Genomic DNA, 16,358 nt, shown 5'->3' with positions numbered 1-16,358 from the left:
GACTTTTACTGCCTTTCCATTTAGAGAAATTTAGAGAAATTCTGCCTGTCCTCCAGGAAACTTTCTTTGTTCACCTGAAGTGGAAGCAAAATTTATTCCTTCCACCCCCTCCCACCCCTGGTTTGTTTATAGCTTGCACTTGATATTCACATGTGAGTTTGTGATAGAGGCTGTCACAAGGGTGTTGGGTTGGAAAGAACAAGACCTTTGGAGTCAGACAGACTAGAGTTCAGATCCCAGCTTTATGGGTCATTTATCCCTTGAAGGGCCAGATTTCCTGTAGGGGGGATAGCAGTACCTGTCCTATAGAGATGTTTGTGAGGATGAAATGACATTATTTAAGCTTGTCCAACCCGTGGCCCACGGCTGCATGCAGCCCATAATGGCGTTGAATGTGGCACAATGCAGATTTGTAAACTTTCTTAAAACATTATGGATTTTTCTTTTTAAGCTCATTGGCTGTTGTGAGTGTATTTTATGTGTGGTCCAAGACAGTGCTTCTTCCAGTGTGGCCCAGGGCAGCCAAAAGATTGGACAACCCTGATTTCTTTCATTTTTAAATTTCTGGCCAAACAACAGACCCAATAGACACTCCTGATTTAAAGGGTGTCCTGCTTGACAAATAGTGGGAGCTCAGGAAGGTATGTAAACCAAAATTAAAATTGTAAATCGTATAGCTGGCTGAGTGGACCCTTCCCTCAGCTAAGGGAACCCACCAAAACCTGAAAAACTAGTTCAGAACATGATGGGAAAGTGGGGGCAGTCAGTCATGCCTTATTATACTCTCCTCCCTTTGGAGTTGGCACACAACTGACCAGTATTAACATTAAAATAGAGATCCTTAGGCTGGCAGAACAGACTCTGTAGCAATAAGAAACCAAATTCTAACCTGACTCCATTATAGCATCGCATGACAGATAGCAGGGCTCTGAAGGAAATCAAAGTATTTTACCCCAAAATATATTTCTTTGACATGTTTTGAAATGGCCCTGAAATGCTCTCTCTTGTAGGGAACACTTACATTCTATAGAGAAACCCCTTCCCTTTCCAGGTCTTTTTCTGATCCCGAAGAGATTGACTGAGAGTCCAGTACCTTTTAAGGATCTGAGTAGAAAACATTTGCCTCTGGAGGTGGCCACCACTGGGACTTCATCCACATAAGAAAAACCTTGGTCTCCATAACCCCTTACCTTAATTCAGACACTCCTTTCTATTGATTCCAGGTCTTTAGATAATAACTCAACCAAGTGCCAATCAGATAAATGTTTGAATCCACCTATGACCTGGAAGCCCGCCACCCACTTTGATTTGTCCTGCCTTTCCAGACCAGACCAGTGTATACCTTACATATATTGATTGATATCTTATGTCTCCCTAAAACATATAAAACCAAGCTGTAACCCAATCACCTTGGGCACATGTTCTCAGGACCTCCTGGGGCAGTGTCGCTTGTCATGATCCATAACCTTGACAAAAGAAACTTCAAAACTGGTTGAGATCTGTCTCAGATACTTTTTGACTTACTATGACAACAATAATAATGGAGTATGCATGTTATGGTTAACAGAGTGATCCAGGCTTTCAGAGAAAATGGAGGGTTTTTCCTCCTAAGAATCCCTGGAACTGCCCTCCCCAGAGCCCCTTGATGTCTTCCCACCTTTATAAAGCAGTTCTTCCCTCCATCAAAGATATGGCTCCATTGCCACCTCCCCTAAATGTTCCTTGATGGTCCGGGCCAGATTCTGTTTGTCTCCTCTGTGTGCCTTGCCACAGCATCCATTGCAGCCCCTTATCACAGCACTGTAGTGTAATTGTCTTTTGGGTCCACCCTTTCCACTCAGGTGAACTCACTGAGGGTAGGGTAGCTCCTCATTCGAATATTTCTGTATCCTCAGTGTCTGGCATAGGCACCTGGGAGGAGCACTGTAAATATTAAAATAGAATAGAATTAGTTTCTACCAATTACCAGAGAGGTGGAAAGGAAGAAACATCTGGGTCATGTAGGAGATGCCAGGCTGTGGGATTTGAAGTTCACTCTGTAGGACTGATGGATTTTGAGCTGGGAAGTACTGTTTCAAAAGAGGCTTCTTAAGTGGTAGCACTATACAGAATGGATCAGTGCAGAGAGGAAACTGAAGTTGGGTCAACCAGTTATAAGTTTGTCTGGCATAATAGTCTTCTCTTGCTTGTTCAGTTATGGATGAGATAACTAGATGTTTTTGATTTGAAAAGATGAAGTCCTCCTATTGCCTCACACTGCAACAGCTCTAAGGCGTAGCAACAAGATTTGCCTGAGAGATGGGAGCAGCATTTTCATGACGTGCATCCTAAGCTTTTGAATAGCTAGACAGATGGTACCCTGTTACCTGTGTGGGGGCAGTTTATCAAGAAATTCAGTGCATTAGTTGTTGTGATCTCCCTGTGAATCCTACAGTAACTATTTGTCACTTGATTTTAAAGAACTCTGTTACAGTAATAGGGGAACGGGTGGAATACAGTTGTTGTTGAGTTGTTGCAAGCTCCTCAAGGGTCTCTTATTTGAAGGCGAAACTCATGCTGCTAGTGGCATCAGGACACTTCCTGGTGTGGTCATGGGTTTGGTTAGGAATGGAGGAGAGGTTTTTGATGGGTTTAAGATCTGGAGACCTGGAATGCTTAAAGCCTGCCCCAAACCAAGGGTCGCCACCCTGTGAAGTTCCTGAGGAAGATACACAACTAAAGAACAATGTGAATGTGGCCAGGTTCAGGGGCTCACGCCTGTAATCCTAGCACTTTGGGAGGCCAAGGCAGGTGGATCACTTGAGACCAGGAGTTTGAGACGAGCCTGGCCAGCATGGTGAAATCCCGTCTCTACTAAAAATACAAAAAAATTAGCTGGGTGTGGTGGCGTGTGCCTGTAGTCCCAGCTCCTCAGGAGGATCAAGCATGAGAATTGCTTGAACCCAGGAGGCGGAGGTTGCAGTAAGCCGAGATCGTGCCACTGCACTCCAGCCTGGGCGACAGACCAAGACTCCATCTCAAAAAAAAAAAAACAAAAACAAAACAGTGAGAATGTGAAGCAGAATGTCATGTTACTTTGTTTGCCTGGCTAGTGCCTGAGTAAGTCCTAAGCTTTTTGGAAGGCTGGGCTGGCACTGATGGTCCATTCTCAGGGTCTGTAGGGTCGGTGTTATCTGCTAAATGTTGGTAAGCAGCCCAGTGCAGGTATGAGATGAAAAATGTTGACTAAGCTGTTCTTTTAACATACAGTTGTCCCTGCTCATTAGGGATGGTCTTACAAACTGGTTCTTCCAGGAAAGGTCTTGAAATCTGACTCAGTCAGGTGTGGATTTCCCCCTTGAGGAGGATTGTAGAGGACAGAAATGTGGAGTCTTTGTGAGCATCCACTGATGAAGGCCTGTCAACCTCTATCTATCTTTCAAGAAGCCAAAATATCATGCCATTTTTGGCCAGGATGTAACCAAGAGGCATAGGTTTGTGACTGAAGTAGCTATAAGGATCTCTCCATCTCTCTTGCTTAGCTATAAAATGTAGTAAAGTAAGGGAGAGTGTGATCGGACAAAGGGATAGTTGAAACATTAAACCTCCTGGATTTTCACTTCTTTGCTTTAAAACAGAGATACTAACACCGTGCTCATAGGATCATTGTGGGGCCTGAAGGAGATAGCAGATGTTAAAGAGCCATACTCAGGCCCTGGTGCCTGGTCACTCAGGCCTGTGTGACTCATTTCTGATGGTGACAGTGCCCTGCCGTGGTAGGTGACTTTCCACCACTCAGCATCTTGCACTGACTCTTGATGCCCAGGTGGCTGGCCTGGTGGTGATAGGGAACCTGGGTGGCCATGCCAGCCAGCCTTGTGAGTTTGTAGGTGGAAACTTCTAGACTTAAAGCAAATGTGCAAGGATTCAGTGATCTTTTCCTCTATACTGTGGTGTTTGAGAACTTTTCCTTTTAGGAATAGTTTTGAAAATTGCATGTGTGGGTGCAGTTTAATTATAGTCTCATTTTTCAAGTACAACTATAGAAGAGTTTGTTTTTTTCTTTAGCCACGCATCAGTTTCTTCAAAGAGCTCATCCCAGCCTGCAATTTCCAGGGTTCTGAAGTATTTTTAAAATAAAGTTGTTAGTCTCTTTGAAATCTGGGCTCATGTGCTTCCTTTCAAACAGCAAATGATGACATGCAGGAAGAGAGCAGAGCATCTTTTGCCCAGCTACATTCTGAGCTATATTTTGTTTTCTTTTGTTATTTTAAAAAATCATTTCCCCTGCTGTAGACAGTGGGTTTTTCAACTGTACTCATGTACTCCTTTCCCTAGTTTAAATCCTACTTCTGAGACCCTTCCTAAGGAAATAATTAAAATGCAGATAAAGCTGTATGCACAAAGATGCTTATTTCATTTGTTTATAAAAGTGAAAATTTGGAGATGACCTAAGCGTCAAATAGAGAACTGGCAAAATTGTGGTAGTGCATGCCTACAGTGGAATATTAGTGCAGGCATTAAAAATGATGTTTCAGAAGCAAATTTAGTAAGAGAAATTGCTATAATAGCGTACTGAGTGAAAAAATTATGTTGTAATATAGTATCTTCCATGCCAAAATGCACGAAAAAAAGAATGGAAGGAAATCCAGTAACTTGGCTATGGGAGTGCCAGGATATTGGTCTTTTCTTGATTCTGTTACCCATTTTCTGTAATGAGCATATATTCTGTTAGTATCAGAGTTTGAGAGAAAGAAAAAGAACCTGCACCAGCAATGCCTCGTGATTGGTTTTTAGATTCAGTGCTGTCACCTAGAACTAGTGTCAATGCAGTGATAAAGGAGAAGTCTATAGTCTGAACTGTACTCTTGGTAATCCTACTTTAAATATCCAGGATTGTTATAGAGCATTTAAACAAGTGGAATAGTGCTTCTGCAAATGTATGAGCAGGAAATTATTAGGGAACACTTAAACACTTTTTTTTTTCTCCTCCTTTCTTGATGTTATTTCTGCTTCCAGGAAAATCAGTTGGAGTGGAAATGAACACCCAGAATGAACTGATGGAGAGGTGAGTGTGTAGCATTTGTTAAGAAGACTTCCCAGGACTTTTCAGGTCTGATTTACCTGCCAGCTTTTAAAATATTTTGACTCCTTCCCATTCTGTTTGTTTCCTGCTTCTTGTAAATAAGGTATAAACATCTATGGAACTGACAATGGCCATACAAAACCAAGAGCTCATGCCGTATGTTCTGTTGCCTTCATTCATTCATTTCATTCACTTGTGTCATTTCTATCAGGTGATTTGAACCAGATGACATATTCATTTGTTGGCTCCCAGATACCAGCAAGATAAACTCCAGACTCCTTAGCCTGGCATTTGAGGTCCTTCTCAGTCTGACCCCAGTTCTCTTCTCCCCTGCGTGTTCTCCTCGCTTCCCTTCCCTGATGTACCCCATGTTTTAGTCCTATTTGCCTTTGTGTTGTTCCCCACACCATGGCTGTGCACTCTACCTTCTTCCTCTTCAAGTTTGAAAATCATTCTTCAGAGTCCATTCAAATGTAAATGAACCTGGTTCACCCCAGTACCCTCCCTCTCCACCACATCCCAGCGTCAGTGATTCTTGCTGTAGCACTTGGACATAATTACATTACAGCATTTACCACATGGTATTGTAATGCTTTCTACATTTATCTTTCTATTCCCAGAATTCCTTGGAAGAGGAAAGGAGCTAGCTAGTATTCATTAGGTATTGGTGTGTGTCAGCTGCTGCCATAAGCATTTCACATTTACTAGTTCTCACCATATAAAGTTTGAAGTAACTATGTTAGGATGAGGAAGCCATGGGTCAGAGTTGCATACTTGCCATTATGAGGCAGAGCTAGGATTTGAACTTGAATCTGCCACACTCCATCCAATGCGTGTCCTCTTTCTGTTATTCCACATTGTCTTTTGAGGGCAAAGCCTATGTCTTGAATATCTCTACCTGCTCCAGCTCCAAGTTGCTGGCATGTAGTTGAAGTTCAGAAAATATTCATGGAATAAATGAATTGTGTAATTTCTTAGCTTGTCTCTATGGCCAACTGAAAATGCCAAGGTCTTGCCCTCCTTTATTTAGTTGTTAAAGATTCTGAGTGCTATTAATGTTGCTGTGTGCTTTCCTCTGCTTTAAAGATGTGGTCCTTTGGGCTTCTGGGAATAAAATAGAGACCAGTCTAGGGTGCAGACTTGTAGATTTTATTGGCATCATGAAGGGCACTTGTATCATTAGAGCGAGTAGGCAGAGAGGTGTCACAGCTCACAGGAGGACATTTTAATCAGGGCTTCTGCAAATTTAAAAGAAAGACTCTTCTCCCACTGCAATATTGTTAGAGATCTGCCAGTTCAGTCCTCCAATTCCATTCTTGTAATAATAGGTCATATCCCACTGGCATGCTTTAGAGAGGGCAAGGAAGGCTTCCCAGAGTGGGGACATTCTTAACTGAGATCTAAAGGGTGAGAGTTGAAGGGGCTGGGGGCTGTCGGGAGAGTGTCCATGCCTGAGGCAAAGGAGACACGGTCCCTTTGAGCATGTAGCTGGCACATAGAGGGTCAAAGCAGGAGAGGCAGGCTGGGTTTTGTTGGGCTGGTCCTCAAATGTGTTAAAAGTCCAAACCCTATTCTGTAGGAAGTAGGGAGTCTTCGAAGGAAGGTAAGCCGGGACTGGACATGATCACATTTGCCATTTAGGAAGACTGCTGGGGTTGCTTGCAGAAGGAGTTGGATTGAGGGATGGAACCTGTTTTAGCCTCCTCAACCAATGTGTCACTCCTTTTCATTTCTGACAGATTTGTTTTTTGCCTTCTGTTCTGCCTCTCTCAACTGTAGTTTAGCACTCACACGGGCCACTTCTAAGCCAATTAAGTGGGTGCCCTTGGCCCATGCTGCACTTCTGCAAGCCAGCAGCAAGCCTGTGCATCCATCACACTGTCTGGGCAAAGTTGCATCAGGTGTTTACCTGTTAACGAATGCATTGCAGCTTTGGAGTCTTTGCTCTTGTCTTAGCTCATGAATAATGAGACTCTGGCTGCTGACAAGAAGTAATAGGAAAATGTGGGAGAGAAAAAAAAAAGCATCAGTTAAGGAGTTTATCTATAATGGAGATTCATGTGGCCTTTTCACAGCATTTGGCTTTTTTTTTTTTCTCATGGCTTAGGTGGTCCTTGAGAAATACAAGTTAATAACCAGATGATTGCTAGAATGATGATATTGAAACCTGCTTGGAAACCGTGAGAGTTTTGAGATTTTTAAATCCACCTCATGGTTTTGGGCTGGGCTCTCACATTCTTCTGGGGCCTTGGAGCCAGGCAGGCCTGGTTGAAATCTAAACTGTGCCTCTGACCAAGCCGTGAGACAGTCGGCCAGTTTATGATGAGCCCCAGTTCCCCTACTGTAAATGAGGATAGTAATCCCTACCTCAAAGGGTTTCTGTGAGGCCCAACTAAAATCTCAAATGCTTGGTATAGAGAGGTTATTTGGTAAACAGCTACCGTTGACCCAAGTCCTCTTGGGTCCCTCCCCTGTAAACCAGGCTGTGGGACAGGCACAACCCGCTGCTTCCCCTTGTTGGCTCCAAACTCAAGCCCACCGAGCCTTTCTTGCTTTTAGAATGTCATTGCTTAATGCTGTAGAGAAATAAAAGGTCTGACTGAAGTTGCAAACATGGGGAAGTTACTAAGGGTAAAGTAATCGTAAGTATTCCTAAGTCATAGTCCTGACTTGGGATTTTAGCACGGGAGATGATTTATCTTTCAATCTCAATGGTTAAGGATTGAGGAAGACAACTTAACCTACCAACATCTTCTACCTGAATCTCCTGAGCCTTCAGCCTCTCATGTGCTCTCTGATTATGAAACGTCTGAAAAGTCCTTCTTCTCACAAGACCAGAAGCAAGATAATGAGACGGAGAAGACTTCAGTTATGGTGAACAATTTTTCTCAAGGTAAGCTAAGCTTCATTAAGCATTTTAAACATGGCCTGATTAAAACAATAGTTTGCCATCTTACCTTAGTAAGCAGAGTGTGGTGACATTTGAATATTTCTCTGATGAAAGGAGATCCCATTAGGGCTAATGCTGGTCATTCAGGGTATCATTTATCACTGGAGAAAGCTATGGTTGTTGAAAGGGTTGGCAATTGGGGAAAAGTCATTTTTATTTTTTAAATGACGACTTAATATATGACTTGCCATTTCCTGCAGGCTGTGTGTCACTGAACTTGTATGCCAGTGCAGATTTGGTTAATTTCCTATTGTTTCTTTCAAAGTCATCCTTAGGCAGGGTCGGTTCAAAGACTCTTCTCCTTTGAGTTGCCCAAGAGTATCTAGCCCCCTGTTCTGATATTTTTATATAAATACAACATTTGTGATTGTGGGAATCGACTTTGTTTTCCTTTAGTGTGACCCATGGGCCATTGGGTCAGGCCTTTTGTCTTAGTCTAGTTGGATTGTTATAACAGAATGCCATAGAATGGGTGACTTATAAACAGCAGAAATTTATGTCTTACAGTTCTGAAGGCTAGGAAGTCCAAGATCAGGGTACAGGCAGCATGAGTGGGCTCTGGTGAGGGCCTTCTTCCAGGTTGCAGACTGCCGTTTTCTGGTTGTATCCTTACGTGGAGGAAGGAAGGTGAGAGAGCTGGTGTCTGTTTTGTGAGGGCACTGATCTCACTGTGAGGGCTCTACCCTCATGATCCTATCATCTCCCAAAGCCCCCACTTGGTAGTACCATTACATTGGGACTTAGAGCTCCAACATAGGAATTTTGGAGACACAAGCATTCAGTCCATAACACCTTTGTTCTGCCTCCGACCATGGACTGAGTTAGCAGATGAAAATTTTCACAGCGGCCCCATGTGGTGTGTGAAAGAGATAAGCACGGTGCCTTCGTCCCGTGGTGGCCTCTGAGGCTTCTTGAGGACACTCAGGACTCAGAGGAGCTCAGTTTGAAGACAGAAGGCATACCCAGAGTGTGAAGTCCACATTGGTGGCATAACTGAGGTATCAGCTGCGGTCCTCCAGCAGCGTCATCTAGACCTAGTTTCTTTGGGTTGCTGGCAGTATCTCTCTGCAGTTTTTGTGAGTTTCTGAGTACTTGGTTTTTCTTGGTCATTTCTGGCTCTGCATTCTGCCTTTCCCAAATTTAGGTCACACCACAAATTGTTTCCCTGTCCCTAGTGCCACTTCCTTCTGTATTGTATCCATTCAGCGTGTAACTCAGTGACTTTCCGAGAATCCCCAGAGACCACTCCCATGAGGCTCTGGTGCAGACTTGATTGAGGAACCAGAAGGAGAGTGGAGTTTACAATGCAGCAACCCAAATGATTTAAACTGGAACTCTTGAGGTCCCTGTTGTTTTCACTAGGCAGTTCCCTCTGCTCCCTCTTGCCTGCTCCTCTTTTTCCACCCTTCACCCTGTCCACCACCCCAACCTTGTTCTATTTCTAATGTAGAACCTTTTAGGCATTTCTTCTATTTCTTATTCCTCTGTGGACCCATGACCTCGGGCTTATTGTGCCCTCTTAGTGGGTTACCTGAAGTGGGACAGTGCTCCCTGGAGCCATCCCAGTAAGCCCACCATCATCTTTTTTGGTGTGTCTTCAGCCTTTTGCTCTCTGCATCTAGTTTTTCTTTTGTCTTTTGTCATATTTATGATTTGTGTAGAGAGATAATTTCGTATTTTTCTCACTTACCATTCTATCATAAGCTTTCTGACATGTTGTTACATAACATCATTTTTAGTGGCTTTAGAATAGTCCATTGAGTGGCTGCATTGCAGTTTGCCTTCTGTTCCCCTGTCGCTGAACATTTAAGCCATTTCCAGATTTCACAATTGTAAACAAGGCTGCAGGGGATATCTGTGAACATGAAGCTGTTCCCTTATTTGGGGGCTTTTCTTAATACAGATTCTATAAATTGGACCTGCTAGGTGAGAGATGCACACTTTTTTTTTGTGGTTGCTTATTGGATTTACGTTTTTAAAGAATTAGCATTTGTCAAAAGGGCATTATTCTAAGTGAGAGATTTTTCTCCCATTTTGTAAAGGCTAGTATAGTGTTTCCTTCTCTTCAGTTTGACTGCATAATTAATAAGTGGTGTCCAGTTCAACTGGGAATGTTTCCTTAAGCCCGAGTAATGATTCTGCCTCCTGGCCATAGACTCAGTGGAAGATGGCATGTTTCGATGGCTGCTAAGCATTTATGTCCCCTTCTCACAGTCATGAGTGTGTGACTTGGATAAACCAGCAAGGAAGGTTGCAGTCAAACGGAAAAGTTCCTGAGTGACTCCGACCTGACTAGATGCTGGAAGAAGATTTGCAGGACATCAAGGCAGGAGCGGGGAGGTACAGTGCCACGGGTGCCAGAATTTTAAGGAGCGCGGAGGTGCAGTGCAGTGGGCGCCAGAAGTTTAAGGAGGGCAGAGGTGCAGTGCCGTGGGCGCCTGAAGTTTAAGGAGCCGGAAAGTACAGGGCCGTGGGCGCCAGAAGTTTAAGGAGCACGGAGATACAGTGCCGTAGGTGCCAGAAGTTCAAGGAGGGCAGAGGTGCAGGGTCGTGGGCGCCAGAAGTTTAAGGAGCACAGAGGTGCAGTGCCGTGGGCGCCAGAAGTTTAAGGAGCAGGGAGGTGCAGTGCCGTGGGCGCCAGCAGTTTAAGGAGCGTGGAGGTGCAGTGCGCTGGGCGCCAGCAGTTTAAGGAGCCCGGAGGTGCAGTGCCGTGGGCGCCAGGAGTTTAAGGAGCCTGGAGGTGCAGTGCCGTGGGCGCCAGCAGTTTAAGGAGCGCGGAGGCACAGTGCCGTGGGTGCCAGGAGTTTAAAGAGTGTGGAAGTGCAGTGCTGTGGATGCCAGTAGCTTTTTGCAGACAGAGTTCTTCCGTGCTGTGCTGCAGCGAGAGTTAGGACATTCCACCAAATTACTTGCCACACTTCTGGCATTAGCAGGAGATAGCTGAAAGTCTGGGAATTAAGTCATCTCATAAACATTCAGATTCATGGTAAAATTACTATTTAATTAGGAAAAGATCTGTAACATTGTGCTACTTTTAAATGAAAGTCATTTTGGAGGAATTAAAACTGGGTCATAACATTAGTGTAATGTTTTAAAACAAACATTACTAAGATATACTGAGTATACCCTAATTGATAAATTAAAGACATTAGTTTTGCCTTTGGATACTTAATGTGATGATGCTTTAAACACTGACTCTAGAAACCTACCCCTGGATTGGAATTGTGCCTCCTTCTTTCTTTGTTAAAGTGAGATGTGGCAGAGGCTGAACAAATACATGCTTATTTTGGAAAATTTAAAATGTTATGTATTATTAAGTATTATGTTAAAATGTAATACAGAATTTTTGAAAAATCTAAAATCTGCCACCTAAAGGCAACTGCTATTAATATTTAGATATATTTCCTTCTTTCACATATTTGTGTCTTTCCTTGTCTGTAGAAATTTTTAAGTAGAGTTCTGTGATATTGTGAAGTATATATTTGGTCTTCCTGGCAGTATCCTTCATAGTGAACCAGTAAACATAAGCAAATGTTTCCCTGAGTTTTTGAGCCAGTCTAGCAAATTAATCCAACTCCAGGAGGCGGGTGAGGGAACCGAATTTTTAGTCGGTTGGTCAGAGGCATGGGTGAAACAGCTGGGGGCTTGGGATTGGCATCAGAAGTTGTGGGAGGGGGGCAGTCTTGGGACTGAGCCCTCAACCTGTGGATCTGACACTATCTTCAGGTCCAACCGAATTAGAAGACACCCGGCTGGTGTCTGCTGCAGAACTGTTTGCTTAGTCTGTGGGGAAAAACCCCTCACATTTTGTCACAGAAGTCTTCTGTGTTGATTGTTGAGTGAGTATATGGGAGAAACTGAATGTTGTTGTTGTTGTTTTTTCTATAAGTTGTGATTATGTTGAATAATCAATTTTGGATCTGAGATTTAGTTTAATATATTTTTATGATATATAGTCTTCATAACAATTTTAATAGCTATGTAATACTGCATCATCATGAATGTTCTACAGGTTTTTATTTAACAATTGGAGTTACTTCAGTTCTTATGGTTCCATCCAATGCTGAGATGAACCTTTGCTTCCATTCTGGCAAATGCTTGTCAGCATCTCTGGTGGTCTCTTTAAATAGAGCTCTAAAAGTTGAATTATTTGGTAACAGACATTGGAAAATAACTTTTCTAAGGCTGATGATAGAAGTAGCCCCAAAAGAACATACACATTTATACTCATGCTAATAAGATGTTCTCTTGAGATCACTTTTCTTATTACCATTCTCACTAGCATTGTTTTGCTTTATTTGAGTCTTAAATTAGTAAATGATAAACGGATAACATATTCCTTTCAAAAAATTAGTCCCAAAAATATCTGGATTCATTATGAAGGTAGTTTAATCAACTCTCGGGCAATTCAAGCAGACTTGAAAGTGATCTGTTAGTTTCACCATAAGGAAGATTTTAAATTAATATTTGATATTTAGAAGAATAAAAGGCTACATTAGAGTTAGCATTAAAATTGTATGGAATATAATTTTTTCTATGTGATGTAAAATATCTTCCCATGGAGGACTGCAGAGAATCATTATAGAAGTGTGTCTGTGGGCTGTGGGAAATAGCTTACCCTCCCCATGCCTAGGAAAGAATTGCCAGTTGCTCACTATCTTAATACATCCAATACTGTTTGGAATTTCAGGATCCCTGCATAATCCATGAATTATTCAATTTGTTGGTGTTTCAGACTTTAAATTAAAAATGGCTTCCTTCCTGTAGACTTACTAATGGAACACATACAGGAAATTCGAACTTTGAGAAAGCGTTTAGAAGAATCTATTAAAACAAATGATAAGCTACGGAAACAGTTGGAACGGCAAGGATCTGAATTTGATCAAGGTAAGGAAAGACCTTCCCAAAGGGCTGTACATGTCTATGAGTGCTTCACTGTGACGCATTTGCCTGAGTAAGCATCTGTGTACAAAGCAGGTGCTTGATAAATGTTCATTTCTCTATCTTAGAGGAGTCTGCCAGCTTCTGGTATCCTGAATTGTGACTGGCACCTCATTTGACTTTGGAAGCTGGAGAGAAATAGATAGGAATTTTAAGATAAAACAAAGCAATATATTGTCTTTTCATCTATAACAGATTATTGCATTTTAGCAATCTGGTAAATTTCACATGCCAGTCTAAAGATCACACATATTCCTGCATAAACACAGTTAGCTCTGAATAGAATGATCGTCCATGAAAAACTTAAAAATATTCCCCCCCCGTGCCACATAGGTGAGACATTCATGTGCTTCAAAATTAACCTCCATTCTTTATCCAGTAACCCTGTTTTCCCTTCCCTCTTCTCTACTTTTTTCCTTGTTTTTCTTCTGTATCCTTAACAGTGTTTTTTAAAATGCAAATAGCAGCATGTATTCTTATTCTTCTCTTCACCCCAGAGGTAACATACTCTATATCCATGATTCTGTCCATTTGTCATGGAGCAGTAAATCTTGGACATCGTTCCTTACTGCTCTAGAGAGAGTTCCTCATTCCGTAAAGCTATTGCATCTTGAAAGCAGCTTGGCGCACTCAGAAAAGCCCAAGTTTGTCTGGTTGAACTGGCCAGAGTGTGGACCCTGCTGTCCCATTTATTAGCTTTGTGACTTTGAGCAGTTCACTCATCTCTCCCAGTCTTAATTGTTTCATAAAACAGGGTCATTGTAAGATTAAATGGGGCAATGTTATGAGTAGGGCCCTGCTCAGTGCCTCACTCAGTAAACAGTTGCCTTTATCATCACTATCAATTTTATTTTACTATTTTATTCTGTATAACATTGCAAAGCTCTGCAATGGGTAGGGACCCTAATGTCATTCCCATTTTTAGAGGTGGTAGAATTGAGTTCTGGAAAGATAGTGCTCCATGGCAGCAGCACGCCTGAGTCCTCGGGCCCTTGTCCAGGTCTCATTCCTCTCTAGCCATCGTAGCTACCAGCCGGGAGGGACATCTTTCCAAAGTACCATGCATGCTGCAGCTTTCACGGGAAACCGAATGGCTCATCTCGCCCTCTCCGGCCCTCCTCCCTCCCTCTTGCTCACTGCACCCACTTCCTGCATCCACCCCCCTCAGCCTCAGGGAAATTGATTGATCTGAGTTATTAGTTGTATCAAACACAGGAAAGAAATACACGCCTGGGCCCTTCACATTCACTCTTGGTAATGCCTGAATTAGATTCATTCTGTTTTACATTTTCCCTGGCAAATCCAATTATAGAATTATTTGGGGGCTCAAATGGCCACCAGCTACAATGGAGCAGGCAATTGCTCTGGAGAGTAATTCACTCTGACGGGAAGGTTTACAAAAGCATTCATAAAGTATTTACATTGGTGGAAAGACGTGCTGTTCTCACCATGTTGTCACAGCGTCTGAAAAGACAAAGGAATAAAAGTGGCTCCGCCTCCCCCTGCTGTGAAATGTTCACCTTGGGGAGCAGGCCTGAGAAAGGTATGGCTTCTTACGATATTGAGGTGGAATATTGTTAAAAACCAGCCTCTCATGTGTTAGAGCTTCCAGCTTGTCCCCACTTGTACAGGCCTGTAGTGATGACCCTCAGAGGAAAGACTGACCTCCTAGCATCAGAAGTGGGCCCCGCTAGCTCAGGTTTAGGCCGGTCAGGAACTGTTCTTTGGCCTAATTATTTCTTTGCAAAGAAATACTGCCTCCAAAGCTACCACCTTAGCTTTGGTGGTGGTAGACTTCTGTAGAATTTTTCCTGCTTGTTCACAGTACTTTTTGATGCTATTTTTGGCTCCAGTCTATCATTAATTATTTTAGTAATATAAATGGTAATAGCAGTAACAATAACATCAGTCATTTTTATTGAGTTAATGGAGACTTAGGGAAGTGTTGCGATTTGCCTGAGGTCATGCAGCTATTAAGAAGCCAGAACCATGGTTCAAACCCAGGTGTCTCTGAAAAGATACCAGAGTTCACAGGGGAGAGTGGAGGAAGATGGTGGGGAGAGACACAGTAAGTAAAACAGTTAGAAACATTGTGGTAAGTGAATCATTAACATAAGAAAAAGGTAGTGCTGTAGAGTGGAAGGGCCGTCAGCTCCTTGGAGAACTGATGCTGTACCTTCCCTCCAAGGAGTTTGAATAGGATAGGTACTCAGTTGTGTGCCAGGATGCTTTCAGCTGCAGACAACAGAATGGGAGTAGTAACTGATGGTAACAACAGGGATGGTGTTTTTTCACGTAACAAGAAACCCAGAGGCAGGTAGTTCCAAGGTAGGTTTATGGCTCAGTGACAGCAGTTTGGGTTAGTATCTGTGACGACTGCAGTAGTTACAAGCATCCCAGTCGTTCAGACAGTGTCCAAAGCATGGGAAAGAAGAAGGTGGGACTTCCTCCTGTCCTCTTTTCATCCTGGTGGAAAATCTTTCCCAGAAGCCCCCAGCAGACTTCCTGTCAGGCCCCATTGGCCAGAGGTGGCACGTGACCATGTCCTCACTGCAGGGTGGCTAGGAAAGCAGGAATCTGGCATTTTGGCTCTCTGGTATAGTAAGTGGACTCAGTGAGTGTGGAGGACGGTGAGGGAAGCATCGGCTTGCCACATAGAGAAGGCACCTTGCACACAGTAGGCACGCTCCTGAGGGTGGCCGTGAATGTGAATGTTATCTATGAAATAGGGGTATCTAGACTGGGAAATTGGCCCTTGTGTTTCGTTGTGCGATTGTCTTTTGCCATGGTGGGCCATCAGATGTTTTTGAGTAGAGAGTAACTTAAATGGACTTTGTTTAGGATAATAACCCCATTGGCAGAATAGCAGGGCGGCGAGGTTAGAGAGCAAAGTGATGAGGCCTGAACTTTAGGACTGAAAAGAGTAGGCCTGTGTCAGAAGCATTTTGGAGGAAGCAGCAGCATCGTGATTGCTTGATTGGGCAGTGGAAGAGAGAGGGGTTAGGATGGCTTCCAGCTTTCTAGCTTAGGTTAGGGATGTGGCGATACCATCTCCTGAGGCAGGAAACAGGTGAGAGAGAGCAGGTTTGGAAGGATGAGGAGTTCGGCTTTGGCTCTGTGGACTGAGTGACGGAGCTGCCTCAGTGGTGAGGCCCGGCAGGCAGCTGGATATGAATTTTGACCTCAGGAAAGACATCTGTGAAGGTGAAGACTCTCACTCACTCACCCTACTCCTGGCCCAGGTCTTCTGCTTTGTTCTACCTTAGGTAAGATATGGGGGAGCCCCTCCTGCCCCCTCTTTCAGGCTTACTGTCAGTTCTCTTTGGCCTCTGGTAATTCCTTACATAGTTAACAGGAGGGATTTTCATTGTATGTTGTGCTAACTCTTTGTTTAAAACTGTT

The 16,358-nt window shown here is 43.2% G+C and overlaps 1 protein-coding gene across 4 annotated transcripts in view; it reads left to right on the top strand.

Moving 5' to 3' along the window:
• The window catches only part of LOC105487136 (CDK5 regulatory subunit associated protein 2), a 191,185-nt gene that overhangs the window by 151,425 nt on the left and 23,402 nt on the right, over positions 1 to 16,358 (top strand). For all 4 annotated transcript variants that reach the window (XM_071078251.1, XM_011750442.2, XM_011750445.2 and 1 more), the window contains 3 exons: positions 4,999 to 5,047; positions 7,786 to 7,958; positions 12,783 to 12,902. In XM_071078251.1, coding sequence (XP_070934352.1) covers positions 4,999 to 5,047; positions 7,786 to 7,958; positions 12,783 to 12,902 — 342 coding nt within the window. The remainder of the gene's footprint in view (positions 1 to 4,998; positions 5,048 to 7,785; positions 7,959 to 12,782; positions 12,903 to 16,358) is intronic.

The sequence above is a fragment of the Macaca nemestrina genome, chromosome 14 (assembly GCF_043159975.1).
Source record: "Macaca nemestrina isolate mMacNem1 chromosome 14, mMacNem.hap1, whole genome shotgun sequence".
NCBI classification, from domain to species: domain Eukaryota; kingdom Metazoa; phylum Chordata; class Mammalia; order Primates; family Cercopithecidae; genus Macaca; species Macaca nemestrina.
The sequence above is the reverse complement of the archived record's forward strand: the minus strand, read 5'-3'. Positions and strand labels throughout refer to the sequence as shown.